Genomic DNA, 21,690 nt, shown 5'->3' on the forward strand with positions numbered 1-21,690 from the left:
GCCACACCCTCAACATGGATCGTTCAATATTTCTTAATAATAATAATAATAATAATTTCTTAATATTAATTTTGTGTCTAGCCCTCACCCTGACTCTTACAAACAGCTGAAAACGATCAATCTCAGCCATAAATCGATCTTTTTGCTGTGATGCAAGAAAAACCGTCTCCAGTTCACAAAGCTGAACAACCAGTGAATGTATTGTTCCCCTCTGCAATACCACTTAATTCCAGAAGGTGGTGTATTGAGTCACTGTAGTGTGTCCTTCAGACCAGCAGGAGGCGATGCTGCCTGAGGACAAATGTCTTCGTGCTACATTGTCCACTGTTTTCCTGAAGCTGGCAGTTTGCTTTATTTTCTTTTTTTTCTCTTTCTTCCCTTGAGGAAGCAAAAGTGTAATATATAAATATATATAAATATAAGTCTAATGTTTCCTCCATCACGGCGTTCCTCCAGAAGCCTCGCGCAGCTTCCCGGGATAAAACCGTCTGGAGTCAAAATAAACCAGGCAGGTTGTTGTTCATGATCTCTGTTGCCTCACGATACTAAAAGCTCCCGTCTTTAAACTCCTCGTCTCTTGTCCCTCCTCGTCTCTTGTCCCTCCTCCTCTCGTCCCCCAGCGGGGGGTCCTGGAGCACAGGGGGCCTCGCTCCACCTCCTTGCCCCAGCAAGGCTGCTGGTGGCCGGGGGGAAGAGGCGGCGTGTCTCCCCTCTCCTCGCTGGGAGTCCAGAGGTGGAATGAGTTTCCACGCTTCAGGAAACACGAGTCTTCACTCTGTCCTGACCTCTTTCCACGAGTCCATGAGTCTCTTTACTTTCTCCAGGATCTATTCTGTCCCCTCCTTTCTCTGCTCTCCACTTTGTGTTGTTCTCCTCCACCTCCTCTCAACTCTCCTCGCCATTGTTGCTGCTTGTGAAACTTTTAATGACTTCCTTGTGTCATCTCCTGCTCCTTCTGTACCCTCTTTTCTTCTTCTCTTGTTCAATTTCCGATCAGCAGCGGTGGAGTTTAACACTGTGACCCCGGCTTCAGTTGTGCTTTCGTTCTTATCTTGTTCCATTTATTTGTTTTTGACCGTTTGTGATTCCAACATGATCCTCTCCAGCGCCGGCAGAAAGTTTGACACCTTTGGACTTTTGACGCTTCTGTTTGTTGATTCTCTCTAAATGTTCTGTTTGTTGTTCATGTTGATTAATTCTGGACTGACACTGATTCTCGCCACAGACACGATGTGTCTACGTACTTTACACAACCTGAGCAGCCACACGACGGACCTCTGGCTCTACTGGCGTCCAGACTGTCCTCGTCCTCGTCAGGTTGAACTCTGCAAGTCATTCAGACCCCGGTACCAGGTGGTCGTTCAGACCCCGGTACCAGGTGGTCATTCAGACTCCGGTACCAGGTGGCCGTTCAGACCCCGGTACCCCCGGTACCAGGTGGCCGTTCAGACCCCGGTACCAGGTGGTCGTTCAGACCCCGGTACCAGGTGGCCTTTCAGACCCCCGGTACCAGGTGGCCGTTCAGACCCCGGTACCAGGTGGCCGTTCAGACCCCGGTACCAGGTGGCCGTTCAGACCCCGGTACCAGGTGGCCGTTCAGACCCCGGTACCAAGTGGTCGTTCAGACCCCGGTACCAGGTGGTCGTTCAGACCCCGGAACCAGGTGGCCTTTCAGACCCCGGTACCAGGTGGCCATTCAGAACCCGGTACCAGGTGGTCATTCAGACCCCGGTACCAGGTGGTCGTTCAGACCCCCGGTACCAGGTGGCCGTTCAGACCCCGGTACCAGGTGGTCGTTCAGACCCCGGTACCAGGTGGCCGTTCAGACCCCGGTACCAGGTGGTCGTTCAGACCCCGGTACCAGGTGGCCGTTCAGACCCCGGTACCAGGTGGCCGTTCAGACCCCGGAACCAGGTGGCCGTTCAGACCCCGGTACCAGGTGGCCGTTCAGACCCCGGTACCAGGTGGCCGTTCAGACCCCGGTACCAGGTGGTCGTTCAGACCCCGGTACCAGGTGGTCGTTCAGACCCCGGTACCAGGTGGCCGTTCAGACCCCGGTACCAGGTGGTCGTTCAGAACCCGGTACCAGGTGGCCGTTCAGACCCCGGTACCAGGTTTTCAAGGCCTCGCGTCGTACCAGGAAATGTATTCCAACCACGGTTCTTTGATCATAAGTAGGGTTGAGTTGTTGAAATGACATTGAGCGTTGCTTGTATTGTTCTCAGGTACGTTCAGTCTGCAGTCTGGCCATGAAGTCTCAGTGGAACCTGAACCAGAGCGACTCTGAGGAATGGATTCCCTTGATTCTCTTGATTCTCTTGATTCCCTTGATTCTCTTGAGTCTCTTGATTCTCTGGAGTCTCTTGATTCTCTTGAGTCTCTGCAGGTGTAGAAAACCTCCCAAGACTCTCTTCTGCTATCGGGGGTGTGTTGGTGCAGGAACGGTTCTGTGACTCATGATAATCTCTCATGTTGATCCATCGTATAGATGAGACTGTCTGTTCTCTAACGTACTGGAATGCTGATTAAGGTCTTCTGTTGTGTAGTGAGCAGATTCATCTTTGACAAGGTCACCTCGATCCCTCTGAGCCTGACGGACGCTTCATGTTTTTACTGTAGCGTCTAACGTGGGATTTAATCTTTTAATCTCCACACAGTTTCTTTACTGAACCGTCAGTCCTGCGCTGCTCCGTCACACATGAACAGTCTGATGACCGACGGTTCAGTGTTTAAAGTGTCCCACCACCGTCCACCACTGTCAAACCACCACCAGGTCACACCCACTCTCTCTCCTTGTTGACGCCGTGAATACAGTAAACAGGAAGTGAATATCATGAACTCAAAGTGACGGTTGTGGTCGAATCAAGCAGCAAAGGTACGAGGAGCGAGAGGTGGAAGTCCTGACCTCCAGACGTGTGGTTGTAGGAGGTTCCTGGTCTGTCGAGGCGAAGCCAGTGGTCATGGTGATGACGGACTGATGTGGGCGGGGCCATTGGAGCCTCGCCCCACCACTTCTGGCTCATGGCATCCACACCCAGTTGGTCAGGTCTTTAAAAGAAAATCAGCTTTCAATCCAGAGAAACAGGTGCTGAAAGTAGTGACGGAGGAAACGCTGGCCAGGCTTCATGAGGGCGCAGCAGGTGGAGGGAAGCTGACGGAGGAAGCCGGTGTTGCTGAGCGCTACAGCGGGGCTTCAGTCCCTCGGCGACTCGTCGCCTTGCTGCTCCACCGGGACGCCGGTTCCCTGAGCCTCCGTCAGTCCGTCACTCCGGTGGTGGAACCGTTAGCCGTTAGCATCCTCCGCCATGTGCGGCTGCTTCCCCGTCCTCTGTAGGCTTTGTTCCTCCTGATGGCGTCAGCTCGTCGTACGGCTTGTTTCTTCACCGCCGTGTCCCTCTGGGACGTCATTAAAGCGGCAGGGCGAGCGCCGCCCTCTGCTGGCTGCTTGGGAGCTGATTGGACCGTGTTTGTTCACCGAGCCTCCATGTCAGGATGACGTCATCAAACCAGCAAGCGGGGTCAGCCTCACTGGTTCACAACCTCTCCAACTGCACACTGCAGTTTTGTAAAGAGAAACGTTTGATCAGCTGATGCTCATTTTTAAATCTTTGATGTCTGAATATTTACATTTTCAGTAGACAACTTAATATGATTACCTCATCGTTTTTCCACAGGAGTGTGACTGACAGCCTGATCCCGGACCAGAGCTGATCTCTGGTCAGTCACACTCCTGATCCTGGACCAGAGCTGATCTCTGGTCAGTCACACTGCTGATCCTGACCAGAGCTGATCTCTGGTCAGTCACACTCCTGATCCCGGACCAGAGCTGATCTCTGGTCAGTCACACTGCTGATCCCGGACCAGAGCTGATCTCTGGTCAGTCACACTGCTGATCCCGGACCAGAGCTGATCTCTGGTCAGTCACACTGCTGATCCTGGACCAGAGCTGATCTCTGGTCCGACCAGACAAACAGCACGTGCAGCAGTAGGATCCAATACAGATGTTTCCACCTCCATCAGCAAGAAACACCTGCTGCTCTAATCTGCAGAAATCCAGAAGGAAAGTGAAATGATTGTTTGGAAAACAATACAAAATCTGTAACATGAAGCTTTTTGTTTGCCAGACGTGAGGCTGCTCATGGCGACGTCGTCACCGAGCGAAGCCACAGGAAGCAGAGTGAACGAGTCAGAGCTTCTCAGTCGCCTCAGCTGAAGACAGACTGAAGAGGGACTAAACAGATTTCTGACATTCATGTGGCGACATTCTACTTCCTGCATCTGAATACAGTCCTTTCCCACTGAGCCTGGTGTGTGTGTGGTGTCGGTAGCAGGCACAGACATATGAGGTACACAGTATTATTTTCTCATGGTCTCGAGTGGCTTGGAAATACAGCAAAGCAGTGAATTATAAAGAATGCTCAGGATCAATGACATAAATACAAGTGTAAGTGTGTGAGCAGTGAAACGTCCGCGGTGAGGCTGAGCCGGCGCTCGGCTGCTGTTCTGATCTGGGCTCAGGAAATGAAGCCGGATCATCAGCGTTCAGAGGTTCAGTGATCCAGCAGTGAATAGAGTGACGTGTCCTGGCGCACGCGGCAGATGGAGCGTGTCCCGGCGGCGTGCGCAGGACGGCAGGTTGGACAGCTGGTCGACTGCGGCGCTGCAGGAAACACACTGATTTGATTAAAACACCAATAAGCTGATTGACGCTCAGTGCCCCAATAGGAGTTATTTATTTATTTGTTCGTTTGTTTATTTACGTATTTACATATTTATTTATTTATTTCCATGTTGGCAGAAGAAATGGCAGCCAGCTGTTAGTGTGGCCTCACTGTGTGTTGACTTATGGATTCTTCAGGGTAAAATACAGTTTCATTCACTTCATGAACGAGGAAACAAACATGTCAGACGAGGAGGTGATGGTTTGGTCTGAGTCATCTCTGGAGCACATTATTATATTATTATTATTATTATTATTATTATTATTATTGTTATTATTATTATTGTTATTACTAGTGTTATTATTATTGTTATTATTATTATTGTTGTTGTTGTTGCTGTTGCTGTTATTGTTATTATTATTATTATGTGTCGTGTGATTCTGATCTGCTGAAGAGTTGAAGTTGAGACTCTCAGTTTTCAGAGTTCTTCCTGTCAGTGTTATTTCAGTGTGGGGGGAGGGGACGGACGCGTCCCGTCTCGCTGTCTGGGGACGGACGCGTCCCGTCTCGCTGTCTGGGGACGGACGCGTCCCGTCTCGCTGTCTGGGGACGGACGCGTCCCGTCTCGCTGTCTGGGGACGGACGCGTCCCTTCCAGACAGCTACCTCCTGTCTTTTCACTCCAGCGATCCTCTTCGGTGTTTTCTTTGATTTGCATTCCTTCATTTGTCCTCCTCTCTCTCTCCGTCCTCGCTGCTGATCTCTCTCTCTCTCTCTCGCTCTCTGTCTCTCTCTCTCTCTCTCTCTCTCTCCGTTCTCGCTGCTGATCTCTCTCTCTCTCTCTCTCGCTCTCTCTGTCTCTCTCTCTCTCTCTCTCTGTTTCTCTCTCTCTCTCTCTCTCTCTCCGTTCTCACTGCTGATCTCTCTCTCTCTCTCTCTCTCTCTCTCTCTCTCTCTCCGTCCTCACTGCTGATCTCTCTCTCCCTCGTCTCTCTTTTCTAAATCTGGAGGTTTTTCCTGCTTATAGAGAAAACAGAGTACTGTGTGTACTGAGGCGTAGTGTCCACTGCTTGTGAGCGCTGCTCGTTTCCCCTCATGAATTTTGATGTGAGAGTAATAATGGACGTCTCTCTGGCGGGGAGGACGGACGCTGACGGTGCGTCCTCTCTGGTCTCCTGGCTTTTCAATCTCGCAACACTGGAAGTTATGTCGTTCCATAATGATCCATAACGTAACGATCCGTAACGTGACGATCCGTAACGTGACGATCTGTAATGTAACGATCCGTAACGTAACGACCCGTAACGTAACAATCCGTAACGTAACGATCTGTAACGTAACGATCTGTAATGTAACGATCCGTAACGTGACGCTCTGTCATGTAATGACCCGTAACGTAACGATCTGTAACATGACGATCCGTAACGTAACGATCCGTAACGCAACATCTGTAACGTAACGATCCGTAACGTAACGATCCGTAATATAACGATCCATAACGTAACGATCCGTAATGTAACGATCCATAACGTAACGACCCGTAACGTGACGATCCGTAATATAACGATCTGTAACGTAACGATCCGTAACGTAACGATCCGTAATATAACGATCCGTAACGTAACGACCCGTAACGTAACAATCCGTAACGTAACGATCTGTAACGTAACAATCCGTAACGTAACGATCTGTAACGTAACGATCTGTAATGTAACGATCCGTAACGTGACGCTCTGTCATGTAATGACCCGTAACGTAACGATCTGTAACATGACGATCCGTAACGTAACGATCCGTAATGCAACATCTGTAACGTAACGATCCGTAACGTAACGATCCGTAATATAACGATCCATAACGTAACGATCCGTAATGTAACGATCCATAACGTAACGACCCGTAACGTGACGATCCGTAATATAACGATCTGTAACGTAACGATCCGTAACGTAGCGATCCGTAACGTAGCGATCCGTAACGTAGCGATCCGTAACGTGACGATCCGTAACGACCCATAACATGACGATCCGTAATATAACGATCTGTAACGTAGCGATCCGTAACGTAGCGATCCGTAACGTAGCGATCCGTAACGTAACGATCCGTAACGTAGCGATCCGTAACGTAACGATCCGTAACGTAACGATCCGTAACGTAAAGATCTGTAATGTAACGACCCGTAACATGACGATCCGTAATGTAATGATCCGTAATGTAACGATTCGTAACGTAGCGATCCGTAACGTAACGATCTGTAACGTAGCGATCCGTAACGTAACGATCCGTAATGTAACGTAATGATCCGTAACGTAATGATCTGTAACGTAACGATCCGTAACGTGACGACCCATAACGTGACGATCCGTAACCCTAACCCAGCAGCTCTGGAACAGGACAGGTCAGCCTCAGATGGGCGGAGCCTAGCATGTTACGATCAGACTCGTTCCCTGGTCTCTTGTGGTCCTCTGGTCTCTAGTCAGTCTCCTGGTCCTGGTCTGTCCCCTCACCATGGATGTGCTTCCTGTCCACAGAACAACCCTCCAACCACCACGGCTCCTCGCTGCCCCCCGCCCCCCCCCCCTCACCGCCAGCAGCCCTCGGTGACGGCGTTGAACCAGGCTCTGGGCTCCACCCACCACGTCGGACACACCCTCAACTCCACACGGCAGCTAACCCCTCCTACTGGAAGCCCGGCCCCTGTGGCCGGCCAATCACCAGCCGAGCTGCAGACCACGCCCCCTGAGAGCGTCCCGCTGCAAGACAGCTGGGTGCTGGGAAGCAATGTGCCTCTGGAGACCAGGTGAGGACAGCCTGGTACCCCTGTGTGTGTGTGTGTGTGTGTGTGTGTGTGTGTGTGTGTGTGTGTGTGTGTGTGTGTGTGTGTGTGTGTGTGTGTGTGTGTGTGTGTGTGTGTGTGTGTGTGTGTGTGTGTGTGTGTGTGTGTGTGTGGTGGAGGATGGGTTGTGTGCTGAGCAGCAGTCAGCAGAGAGACCAGGTGCTTCTCCGGTGGTTTGAGGAAGCGTGATGCTGCCTGGCCTGGCGTGGCCTGGTCTGGTCTGGCCTGGCGTGGCCTGGCGTGGTCTGGTCTGGCCTGGTGTGGCCTGGTGTGGCCTGGCGTGGCCTGGTCTGGTCTGGCCTGGCCTGGTGTGGCGCTGCACGGTGCAGCTGTAATGGCAGAGCGACGGCGGCTGTCCTGCAGCTCCTGCGGGTCCTGCGGGTCCTGCGGGTCCTGCGGCTCCTGCGGGTCCTGCGGGTCCTGCAGCTCCTGCGGGTCCTGCAGGTCCTGCGGGTCCTGCGGGTCCTGCGGGTCCTGCGGGTCCTCGTGGCCCCAAACAGGAAAGATTTCATGTAAAACATCAAGGTTGATTTAAAACGATTCTTGAGTCCAGATGATTGTCGGAGGGTTTGAGTTTATTGTTCCTCTGGTGAGACGAGGGCGTCAATGTCCTCATTCAGAGGTGCTAATCCTCACACTGACAGCTACACACACACACACACACACACACACACACACACACACACACACACACACACACACACACACACACACACACACACACACACACCTGTTGTGTGAGGTCAGCATGTGTGGACGTCACTCCGTCACACTGAGACGATTTTCTGTGAAAACAGTGACACCAGAAACCAGACAACTGTTCCACAGTGTCCACGGTGTCCAATGTGTCCACTGTGTCCTCCATGTCTAACGTGTCCACCGTGTCCTCCATGTCCACTATGTCCACCGTGTCCTCCATGTCCACTGTGTCCACATGGGTCTCCTGAGATGCTCTTCTTCTCTTTTTTCACTGAGAACAAATAAGATGAAGTACTGAAGTTTTGTCTTCGTGATCAATCAGTCACTCATCGATCCAATCAGCTAGTGCTATGTGCTAGGTGCTAGGTGCTAGGTGCTATGTGCTATGTGCTAGGTGGTATGTGCTAGGTGCTATGTGCTAGGTGCTAGGTGCTAGGTGCTATGTGCTAGGTGGTATGTGCTAGGTGCTATGTGCTAGGTGCTATGTGCTATGTGCTAGGTGGTATGTGCTAGGTGCTATGTGCTAGGTGCTAGGTGCTAGGTGCTATGTGCTAGGTGGTATGTGCTAGGTGCTATGTGCTAGGTGCTATGTGCTAGGTGCTAGGTGCTATGTGCTAGGTGGTATGTGCTAGGTGCTAGGTGCTATGTGCTAGGTGCTATGTGCTATGTGCTAGGTGGTATGTGCTATGTGCTATGTGCTAGGTGCTATGTGCTAGGTGCTATGTGCTAGGTGGTATGTGCTATGTGCTAGGTGCTATGTGCTAGGTGGTACGTGCTAGGTGCTATGTGCTAGGTGCTAGGTGCTATGTGCTAGGTGGTATGTGCTATGTGCTAGGTGCTATGTGCTAGGTGGTATGTGCTAGGTGCTAGGTGGTATGTGCTAGGTGGTATGTGCTAGGTGCTATGTGCTAGGTGGTATGTGCTAGGTGCTATATGCTATGTGCTAGGTGCTATGTGCTATGTGCTAGGTGCTATGTGCTGGGTGCTGGGTGCTAGGTGGTATGTGCTAGGTGCTATGTGCTATGTGCTGGGTGCTAGGTGGTATGTGCTAGGTGCTATGTGCTATGTGCTGGGTGCTATGTGCTGGGTGCTATGTGCTAGGTGCTGGGTGCTGGGTGCTAGGTGGTATGTGCTAGGTGCTATGTGCTATGTGCTAGGTGGTATGTGCTAGGTGCTATGTGCTAGGTGGTATGTGCTAGGTGCTATATGCTATGTGCTAGGTGCTATGTGCTATGTGCTAGGTGCTATGTGCTGGGTGCTATGTGCTGGGTGCTAGGTGGTATGTGCTAGGTGCTATGTGCTATGTGCTGGGTGCTATGTGCTGGGTGCTATGTGCTGGGTGCTATGTGCTAGGTGCTATGTGCTATGTGCTGGGTGCTGGGTGCTAGGTGGTATGTGCTAGGTGCTAGGTGCTAGGTGCATTTCTAGATGAATTTCTCAGCATCAGAGTCAAACTGTGACAAAGCAGCGTAGCCGTTAGCAGTGCTAGGTGTGGTGATTTTGTTCCCCTCGACTCCTTTGTAAAGACTCAGACCAGAAGGGCTTCAGAGGCTGAGGAACACCTGAGGAAACGTTCTATCATTTAGGATTACAGGAAGGCTAAGCTAGTTAGCATGGCTGGAGCTGCAGTACACAACAAACACTTCTGTTGTGCTTTAACTCACCAAACAACAGGTCAGTCCTGCACAGGAAGGGTAAGGTAAGGTAAGGTCACGACCCCTTCCAACACTTTCTAAACAGGAACTGGTCTCCTGCAGCCGAAGTCTCTGATCAACAGATCAATGAGCCAATTAAACCCCAACGTTCACACACAACCTGCAGTGTGTGTTGGTACTGGCAGTGTGTGTGTGGGACTTCACACACACACTGACAGTAACAACACACAACCTGCAGTGTGTGTGTGGGACTTCACACACACACCGGGAGGGAAAGACCAATTAAAAGAAGAAAAGAATGCAAATTAAAAAGTCCTTCACCAACACACACACACACACACACACACACACACACACACACACACACACACACACACACACACGCACACGCACACGCACACGCACACACAGCGAGGTGGGCAGCTATTATATATTGTGTGTGTGTATTATTTGTGTGTGTGTGGGAATGTATGGAGCAAGTTGTTGTCACGGCAACTGGTAGGCCACAGCGTAAGGCAACACCTACCATCAACATGTTAGCTACGGCCCCCTTAACCTGTAAAACACACACACGCACGCACACACTCACACTCACACACACACACTCACACACACACACTCACACACACACTCACACACACTCACTCACACACACACACACTCACACACAGTGCTAATGTGATGTAGATGCAGATGGTCACGTGCAGCCCGATTAGTTCTGGCTGGCGACTCGCTGCTCGCTGCTAAACGCCGGCGCTTATTCTCATTTTCCGCTCGCTGATCTTCCTCCGCCGCTCCGCTGTCATCGACTCACCCAAACACCCGGAAAACACGTTCAGGCCTCCAACCTGCAGCGCCGCAGATTCCTGTGGAGGACGAAGTGTCGCCAAAACCAAGAAATAAATACACCATTAAATATGTCATTAAATGTGGCATTAATTACTACAAAATTAATTAGTCATTATTATATATTGGTTTAAATTATTATTAATCTTTTTTAATATTTAATTCTATTATTCTTTGTTTTGAGACCATTTGCAAATGAGATGTTGCACCTCAAGGGTGATCCTGTTAATAAATAAACATAACATTTAATTAAATATATAAACGTGCCATTAAATGTGTCATTAATTACTATTAATTAATTAGTCATTATTATATGTTGGTTTAAATTATTATTAATCTTTTTTAATATTACATTTTATTATTCCCGTTATTATTCTATTATTCTTTGTTTTGAGACCATTTCCAAATGAGATGTTGCACCTCAAGGGTGATCCTGTTAATAAATAAACATAACATTTGAATTAAATATATAAATGTGTCATTAAATGTGTCATCAATTCATTAAAATACCAATATGTTTTATGGAAAAAAAACATACAATTATTTCAGTATTTAATTAATTATTTCATGATCTAAATGTGTCCAAATTAAATAAACACACCAATAAATAATTAAATGTCTGATTAATTCATTAAAACACGTAATGTTAAACGTAAATGTTAAAAACACATTTAATGGCACAATAACATTCAATTCCCGTTTTAATTCATCAATGACACAATTAATAAATTACATAATGGTGTAATTATTTATATATTTGATTACAGCACATTTAGTCCGTAGATTGTGTGTGTTTCAAACGGAAGAGACGTCTGGAGTTTGTCCAGAGTTCAGCGGAGTTCAGCTCCGACCACAATCAACCAGAGGTTTCTGATAAAAATATGAAAATATGAAAAAAAACATTGGGGAGAAATTCTCCATCCAGACGACTTTAAATGAAGAAACTCAATTAAGCCGGGCCAATGTGCTGAATGGGAAACCTTTTGCCTATATTTAATATATATATATTACAGGCATTACAACATAATTATTATCAATATTATAATTGACATAATTATACAGATCTATATATATATATATATATATATATATGTATGACATGTTCTCATTCACATTCGAAGTCTTGAAATTACAGTACTCAAATTACAATTGGTCTTTTTTTGAATGAATGCCTAAAAGAATCAACTTCATAATTACTTTATATAAGAAACTTTACCTTCATTGTTTTGGAGTCATAGTAAAAAATACAAATTATGTTTGATTCCGTTTAGTTTTTCTGTGCATCCGCATGAAATAGCAGCAGTGTTGTCTCTCGAAAACCATGTTGACATTGTTGTACTTTTCAAACTGCAGATTTGTCATTGTGCTGCGAGATGAGAGCTTTTCCATTTACTCTCTTCGTTCTGGGCCTCATGAGACATTATATATATATATATATATATATATATATATATAATATATATATATATATATATATATTATATATATATATATAATCATTATTAATGATTAATTAATTAAAACATGCCTGGTTCAATAAGATGTTTGAATGTTGGATTTAAAATGTGTCAGTGAAGCTCCAGCAGGTGTCAAACCGCCTCTTATTATCACAACATCATGAATCCAGTCGTCACTGAGGCTGTGAGCATGAATTTACTTTTCCTTGTTCAAGTGAACTGTGAATTCAAATAAACTGCAAATAAAACTAAGAAAAGACAAAATCAAGCTTCTTACAGTGTGCTTCAGTTGATGCACACAGCAGAGCTGTGTGTGTGTGTGTGTGTGTGTGTGTGTGTGTGTGTGTGTGTGTGTGTGTGTGTGTGTGTGTGTGTGTGTGTGTGTGTGTGTGTGTGTGTGTGTGTGTGTGTGTAGCGCCAGAAGAGTAAATCACCAGGAGTTGCTGAATTGATAAAAAGACGTTCGCTGCTCCAGAAAAGTCCATTAAAAACTCACTGGTCTCCAGATTCCTCGTGTTTCAATCCACTGACTGCAGCTCTTCACTCGACGTTTCACTGGATGTTCCACTGCAAGTTTCACTGGATGGTTCACTGGAAACTTCACTGGACGTTTCACTGGAAACTTCACTGGAAGTTTAACTGGAAACTTCACTGGAAGTTTAACTGGATGTTTCACTGGAAACTTCGCCGGAAGTTTAACTGGACGTTTCACTGGAAACTTCACCGGAAGTTGAACTGGACATTTCACTGGAAGTTCCACTGCCAGTTTCACTGGAAACTTCACTGGAAGTTTCACTGGAACACGTTTCACTGGAAGTTTGACTTTAAGTTCCGCTGCAAGTCTCACTGGATGGTTCACTGGACGTTTCACTGGAAGTTTAACTGGACGTTTCACTGGAAGTTCCACTGCCAGTTTCACTGGAAACTTCACTCGACACGTTTCACTGGACACGTTTGACTCGGCGTTTCACTGGAAGTTTCACTGTATGTTTCACTGTATGTTTCACTGTATGTTTCACTGGAGGTTTCACTGGAGGTTTCACTGGAGGTTTCACTGTTGCTTCATGCATTAATTTCATCTGTCAGACTGACCAATCAGAGTCAGTGGGCGGGGCTAACGCTGACCCAGTCAAGCGTTTGAGAACACGAGGTTCCGTTCCGGAGGATCTGCAGGAAGGTTCTCTGGATCAGTGAGACGATTGAGAGGGAACTCGAGCACCACTGACCAGTTCCACCGCCACAAAGCAGAACTTCACCTGGGCTTCTGTCGGCCACTCATACAGTTTTATTAAATAAAGAATTCAAACCTACCAAGACACTGGGAACTCAAGTGAGTTCCATGTTGCTCCAGGGACGTGTTCGTGTGCCGCACCAGGGACGGGACTCAGAATGGAACCTCTAGCGCCCCCCAGTGGAAATCCTGAAGTAATGACATGAAATGAATTGGTCTTTCAATGATTCAATGATACATTCATGGATGTAATTCCAATGAATTAATGACATATTCAAGTAATTATTGAATAATGTCTTTATGTATTGAATTAGAGCAGATTGAGCGAACAGTCAGAGTTCAGAGACGGGAATATTCACCATCCAAAGAAAAAGCTGTAAAATCCTAATAACTGTCGGTCAGAGTCTCTTTGGAAGATTCACTTCAATCAACCGTCACAATGTTTGGATCTTTTCTCTTCTGAGTCCTGAACCCGAACCAAACGTCTGAACGTTGAGAAACCACGACCAGCAGAACCAGGCCCCAGCAGAACCAGACCTCCAGCAGAACCAGACCTCCAGCAGAACCAGGCCTCCAGTAGAGTCAGACCTCCAGCAGAACCAGGCCCCCAGCAGAACCAGGCCTCCAGCAGAACCAGACCTCCAGCACAACCAGACCTCCAGCAGAACCAGGCCCCAGCAGAACCAGACCTCCAGCAGAACCAGACCTCCAGCAGAACCAGGCCCCCAGCAGAACCAGACGTCCAGCAGAACCAGGAGTTCCATCAAGAGGTTCCTCTCACCTCCAGCCTCTGTTAATTGAAGGCTTCTGGTTCTAAGAGCTTTAATTGTTAATCACAGCCTCGTTAGACTCGTCTGCTTGTAATTACAGCTGCTGGTTCTCCGCCCCTCATTAATTAGACGTTGTGACCTTGGTAATTACTGCAGCAGCCCTACATGTATGTGTCGGCGTGGAAGTTCCACATCCAAAGAAAAGCAGTCTGTTTGGAAGTGGGAACCGGTAGAACCGGTAGAACCTACTCTTTACAGTTCATTATTCCCTCAGAATAACGTTGTTCTGAGGAACGTTGCTGGAAGAACGTTGTTCTGAGGAACGTTGTTCTGAGGAACGTTGCTGGAAGAACGTTGTTCTGAGGAACGTTGTTGGAAGAACGTTGTTCTGAGGAACGTTGCTGGAAGAACGTTGTTCTGAGGAACGTTGTTGGAAGAACGTTGTTCTGAGGAACGTTGCTGGAAGAACGTTGTTCTGAGGAACGTTGTTGGAAGAACGTTGTTCTGAGGAACGTTGCTGGAAGAACGTTGTTCTGAGGAACGTTGCTGGAAGAACGTTGTTCTGAGGAACGTTGTTGGAAGAACGTTGTTCTGAGGAACGTTGCTGGAAGAACGTTGTTCTGAGGAACGTTGCTGGAAGAACGTTGTTCTGAGGAACGTTGTTCTGAGGAACGTCGTTGGAAGAACGTTGTTCTGAGGAACGTTGCTGGAAGAACGTTGTTCTGAGGAACGTTGCTGGAAGAACGTTGTTCTGAGGAACGTTGTTGGAAGAACGTTGTTCTGAGGAACGTTGCTGGAAGAACGTTGTTCTGAGGAACGTTGCTGGAAGAACGTTGTTCTGAGGAACGTTGTTCTGAGGAACGTTGCTGGAAGAACGTTGTTCTGAGGAACGTTGCTGGAAGAACGTTGTTCTGAGGAACGTTGTTCTGAGGAACGTCGTTGGAAGAACGTTGTTCTGAGGAACGTTGCTGGAAGAACGTTGTTCTGAGGAACGTTGTTCTGACACAGTTCATTCATTCTGACATGTTATTCTCCTGGACCATCATTCAGTCCTTCTGTAACTTTGATTATGTTGTTTTATTCCAGATACACACACTTCCTGCTTCCAAACACTCCACACACACACACACACACACACACACACACACACACACACACACACACACACACACACACACACACACACACACACACACACACACACACACACACACACACACACACACACACACGGTTACTATGGATACGCTACTATGCTCAGTAGGAGTCGTAGACAGACGCTGTTCAGCACATGCAGTATAATCAGGAAACAGTACTTGCAGTTCCCAGACGCCGCCAGCAGGGGGACACGTTGTGAAGCGTCTCGTCTCTTGGCTTCAATCTTCAGCGTCGCTAAGGAACAAGACGGCGTTTACTACGTCAGGGGGTGGTGTCGTCTGACACTGAGCTCTGTCAGGGAGGGCCACCAGGACAAAGCTCACCCTCACCTGACACCCTCACCTGACACCCTCACCTGACACCCTCACCTGCTGACACCCTCACCTGCTGACACCCTCACCTGCTGACACCCTCACCTGCTGACACCCTCACCTGTTGACACCCTCACCTGCTGACACCCTCACCTGTTGACACCCTCACCTGACACCCTCACCTGCTGACACCCTCACCTGCTGACACCCTTACCTGACACCCTCACCTGTTGACACCCTCACCTGACACCCTCACCTGCTGACACCCTCACCTGCTGACACCCTCACCTGTTGACACCCTCACCTGACACCCTCACCTGTTGACACCCTCACCTGACACCCTCACCTGCTGACACCCTCACCTGCTGACACCCTCACCTGACACCCTCACCTGTTGACACCCTCACTTGACACCCTCACCTGCTGACACCCTCACCTGCTGACACCCTCACCTGACACCCTCACCTGCTGACACCCTCACCTGTTGACACCCTCACCTGACACCCTCACCTGCTGACACCCTCACCTGCTGACACCCTCACCTGACACCCTCACCTGTTGACACCCTCACCTGACACCCTCACCTGCTGACACCCTCACCTGCTGACACCCTCACCTGTTGACACCCTCACCTGACACCCTCACCTGCTGACACCCTCACCTGTTGACACCCTCACTTGACACCCTCACCTGCTGACACCCTCACCTGCTGACACCCTCACCTGACACCCTCACCTGTTGACACCCTCGCCTGACACCCTCACCTGTTGACACCCTCACCTGACACCCTCACCTGACACCCTCACCTGTTGACACCCTCACCTGACACCTTCACCTGTTGACACCCTCACCTGACACCCTCACCTGACACCCTCACCTGTTGACACCCTCACCTGACACCCGAACCTGTTGACACCCTCACCTGACACCCTCACCTGCTGACACCCTCACCCGCTGACACCCTCACCTGACACCCTCACCTGTTGACACCCTCACCTGCTGACACCCTCACCTGACACCCTCACCTGTTGACACCCTCACCTGTTGACACCCTCACCTGACACCCTCACCTGCTGACACCCTCACCTGTTGACACCCTCACCTGACACCCTCACCTGTTGACACCCTCACCTGACACCCTCACCTGACACCCTCACCCGCTGACACCCTCACCTGACACCCTCACCTGCTGACACCCTCACCTGTTGACACCCTCACCTGTTGACACCCTCACCTGACACCCTCACCTGCTGACACCCTCACCTGTTGACACCCTCACCTGACACCCTCACCTGCTGACACCCTCACCTGTTGACACCCTCACCTGACACCCTCACCTGTTGACACCCTCACCTGACACCCTCACCTGACACCCTCACCTGTTGACACCCTCACCTGACACCCTCACCTGTTGACACCCTCACCTGTTGACACCCTCACCTGACACCCTCACCCGCTGACACCCTCACCTGACACCCTCACCTGACACCCTCACCTGACACCCTCACCTGTTGACACCCTCACCTGCTGACACCCTCACCTGTTGACACCCTCACCTGACACCCTCACCTGTTGACACCCTCACCTGACACCCTCACCTGACACCCTCACCTGTTGACACCCTCACCTGACACCCTCACCTGTTGACACCCTCACCTGTTGACACCCTCACCTGTTGACACCCTCACCTGACACCCTCACCTGACACCCTCACCCGCTGACACCCTCACCTGTTGACACCCTCACCTGACACCCTCACCCGCTGACACCCTCACCTGTTGACACCCTCACCTGACACCCTCACCTGTTGACACCCTCACCTGACACCCTCACCTGACACCCTCACCTGTTGACACCCTCACCTGACACCCTCACCTGTTGACACCCTCACCTGTTGACACCCTCACCTGTTGACACCCTCACCTGACACCCTCACCTGACACCCTCACCCGCTGACACCCTCACCTGTTGACACCCTCACCTGACACCCTCACCCGCTGACACCCTCACCTGTTGACACCCTCACCTGACACCCTCACCTGTTGACACCCTCACCTGACACCCTCACCTGACACCCTCACCTGTTGACACCCTCACCTGACACCCTCACCTGTTGACACCCTCACCTGTTGACACCCTCACCTGACACCCTCACCTGACACCCTCACCTGCTGACACCCTCATCTTACTAACAGGATGACTGTCATCACATAGCTGGTGGTTCTGAGCTGCTGGTTGTGGTTCTGGTTCTGGTTCTGGTTGTGGTTGTGGTTCTGGTTCTTGTCGTGGTTCTGGTTGTGGTTGTGGTTCTGGAAGTGGTTCTGGATGTGGTTCTGGTTCTGGTTCTGGTTGTGGTTGTGGTTCTGAGCTGCTCTGACGTTTGGTTCTTGGTTCTGCTTCCTGTCCCTCTGCAGGCACTTCCTCTTCAAGACCGGTACCGGCACCACCCCCCTGTTCTCCAGCGCCACCCCCGGCTACACCATGGCCACAGGTTCTGTGTACTCGCCCCCCACCAGGCCGCTGCCCAGGAACACCCTGTCCCGGTCCGCCTTCAAGTTCAAGAAGTCCTCCAAGTACTGCTCGTGGAGGTGAGGGGGGGTCACATGACTGGGGGGGGGGGGGGGGGGGGGGGGTCACATGACATGAAATATTTTCTAGAAACATTCACAACTCCAAAATGTTGCTTTTGTTTTTCGTCCAGGAAAGAATGAATCCATGAAAATGTGGTTCCATGTGAGTCAGCAGGAAATAAGTGCAGCGTCATGATGTGGTTCCATGTGAGTCAGCAGGAAATAAGTGCAGCGTCATGATGTGGTTTTTAGTGACGATTCATTTTCCCTCAAACTGTCGGAGCGACGGGATCAGTTGATTCGTCAAACTCAAACAAGATGTCAGACCCCTCACATGTCCATGACCCTCAGTGAGATAGGGCCCCCCCCCCCAGGGAGGACAGCCAGAGCGCCAGGGGGGCGGAGCCTCCAGCCCCCCCCCCCCCGGCTGGAGCGTGTTGCTTCCTGCCATCATGGCTGGTCATCAGTCGGTGCAGAGCGGCAGCCGTGGTAACAACACCCTGCTGGAGCAACAGCCAGGGGTCTCTAGCCCAGGTTCTGGTCCAGGTCCAGGTCCAGGTTGTGGTCCAGGTCCAGGTTCTGGTCCAGGTCCACTTCCAGGCTCTACACCAGGACTGTTCCTGCTGAGTTCAGCTGATGTGGGAATGAAGCTTCACGGTTTTCAGAGTGTGTGTGAAGCTGCAGTATTAAACCTCTCTCTCTCTCTCACACACACACACACACACACACACACACACACACACACACACACACACACACACACACACACACACACACACACACACACACACACACACACACACACACACACACACACACACACACTTATTACTGCGTGGCTCCAGCTCCACCTTCAGCTCCATCAGGAAGTGAAGCTCCAGACCAACACCTCTCTGTTCTTCAGGTGTACGGCTCTGAGTGCTGTGGGACTGTCTGTACTGCTGTCTGTGCTGCTCTGCTACTGCATAGGTAAGAACACACACACACACACACACACACACACACACACACACACACACACACACACACACACACACACACACACACACACACACACACACACACACACACACAGTATGATTGACACATACACGTACCCAAGAAAAACATTGGCCAGAACAGACATGGATCATATGTTGTCTGGTATGTTATTATGTCAGTGTGTGTGTGTGTGTGTGTGTGTGTGTGTGTGTGTGTGTGTGTGTGTGTGTGTGTGTGTGTGTGTGTGTGTGTGTGTGTGTGTGTGTGTGTGTGTGTGTGTGTGTGTGTGTGTGTGTGTGTGTGTGTGTGTGTGTGTGGATCTGTGAGAACAGACAGAGAGAAAATGTTAATGCTAAAGCTCAGAGCCTCGTATTAGTGAGTCGGCGTTCACGGCTGCGGTTCAATCCTTTAAATCAACACGGGAACATCGAGCACAGACTTCTACCATACAAATATTTAAGTTTTCATTTTTATCTTTGTCACCTCTTGATCCTCGTGCAAACCTTCATTATTATTTTCATTTTTTTCAATTATTATTTTACAAAAATACCAAATACCAGAATTATTTCCAGGGTTTTTAACCTTTTAATGCCATTTCATGTATTTGAAGGGTATTTTTTAATCAAGGAAAAAATCTCATCTTTTTAATGAATTGACTATTTTTGATTTTCAGACTTCGATGGACATTACATTCATGGATGTCAGAAATGAACCAAAATATGGATTTCATAGCATTTGTGTGTTTTGTGCAGCCCCAGATCTTCCCTCTGGTGGTGTTTGGTGGAGATGCTGACGTGTGTTCAGCTCCTCCGAGTGCCGCAGCGGAGAAATGAAGCTCTGCTGCGTGAAGCACGAACCTGTAGCAGCATGTCTGCACACACACACACTCACACACACACACACACACACACACACACACACACACACACACACACACACACACACACACACACACACACACACACACACACACACACACACTCACACACACACACACTGTGACTAATTGAGGCCCATAGAGCTCCAGGCCTCGGCGCTGGAAGCGTCTCCGTCCACCCGGTGGGGGTCGGATGACTTTGAATGAATCTCTTCACCTCCTTCGTCCCACCGCCTCTTTTCTGGTCCAGGACTTTTCTTCTACAAAGGATGGCTCCGTCTTCCTTTCCTCACCACAACCTTCCAAGTTGCTTTAAAGTACATGACAATGAAGGCGTTTCATTGGTGTGAAATCCAAGCTGCCCCAGCAGGGGGCGCCGAGGTCCAGTGGGACTGATGGAAGCACGTCTGAATGCTCCTCGCTCTCCGGACTCGGGTCGACTGGCTTTTGTTTTACGGACGTAAAGTGAAGCGGAGGTGAGACGGATGGAGAGAATAGTTCTTCGCTTGCTCTCCTTCTTGTTCACACACAAACTCCTCTCAGGTGACAGACGCTATTTTTAGATTGAATTAAAATCGCTTCAAACTCACATCCTGTTTACACTCCAGACCACCAGGGGGCAGTGATCTACTGTGATCTACTGTGATCTACTGTGATCTACTGTGTGGAGAGGATGAAGGCCCTCATGACCGCGGAGCGGCTTTGTATGTCGATCGTTTTAAACTTTAGTTTCAGTCAGATGAGTCTGGGTTGGAGAGTGTGAGGATCCACACCTCCTCCAGCACCTCCTCCAGCACCGGATCCTCCTCACTGACGCTCCTGCAGGAACTCAACTGGTTGATTGCTCCTCCTCTTCAGCCCTGCAGGAGGAGGTCCGGGTCACAAGATTGGGTCTCTGGTAAGAGGAACATGTGTGAAGGTATTCCACGGCTCTACCAGCTCCTCGGCCAGCCTCCTCGCCGTGCAGCACCTCCCTGCTGCGCTCCTCCTCCTCGCCGTGCAGCACCTCCCTGCTGCGCTCCTCCTCGCCGTGCAGCACCTCCCTGCTGCGCTCCTCCTCGCCGTGCAGCTCCTCCCTGCTGCGCTCCTCCTCCTTGTGCAGCACCTCCCTGCTGCGCTCCTCCTCGCCGTGCAGCACCTCCCTGCTGCGCTCCTCCTCGCCGTGCAGCACCTCCCTGCTGCGCTCCTCCTCCTTGTGCAGCACCTCCCTGCTGCGCTCCTCCTCGCCGTGCAGCACCTCCCTGCTGCGCTCCTCCTCGCCGTGCAGCACCTCCCTGCTGCGCTCCTCCTCCTTGTGCAGCACCTCCCTGCTGCGCTCCTCCTCGCCGTGCAGCACCTCCCTGCGGCCGTCCTCCCGCCTGCGTACTCTGCCTCCTGGAGTCTCCTCCTCCTCGTCTCCCAGGTCCTGGTTCACAATAAAACCCACTGACAATTGCACCTGTTCCGGCTCCTGGTCTGCTTCTGGGTTCAGAACCCTGCACACCGGCTCTCCGCCGGAACAGGAGAGACTACAAACAGGAATCGTCTGTAGAAACACGGATCGTCTGTAGAAACACGGATCGTCTGTAGAAACACGGATCGTCTGTAGAAACACGGATCGTCTGTAGAAACACGGATCGTCTGTAGAAACACGAATCGT

General features: G+C 49.9%; 1 protein-coding gene across 1 annotated transcript in view; it reads left to right on the forward strand.

Moving 5' to 3' along the window:
- LOC308149120 (teneurin-3-like) overlaps nt 1–21,690 on the forward strand; it is a gene marked incomplete at its 5' end in the record, with an annotated part of 143,922 nt that overhangs the window by 87,584 nt on the left and 34,648 nt on the right. The window contains 4 exon segments of the mRNA XM_080520782.1: nt 7,192–7,232; nt 7,234–7,460; nt 18,038–18,211; nt 19,098–19,162. Coding sequence (XP_080376908.1) covers nt 7,192–7,232; nt 7,234–7,460; nt 18,038–18,211; nt 19,098–19,162 — 507 coding nt within the window.

This window comes from Blennius ocellaris, assembly GCF_963422515.1.
Source record: "Blennius ocellaris genome assembly, chromosome: 3".
In the NCBI taxonomy this organism is placed as follows: domain Eukaryota; kingdom Metazoa; phylum Chordata; class Actinopteri; order Blenniiformes; family Blenniidae; genus Blennius; species Blennius ocellaris.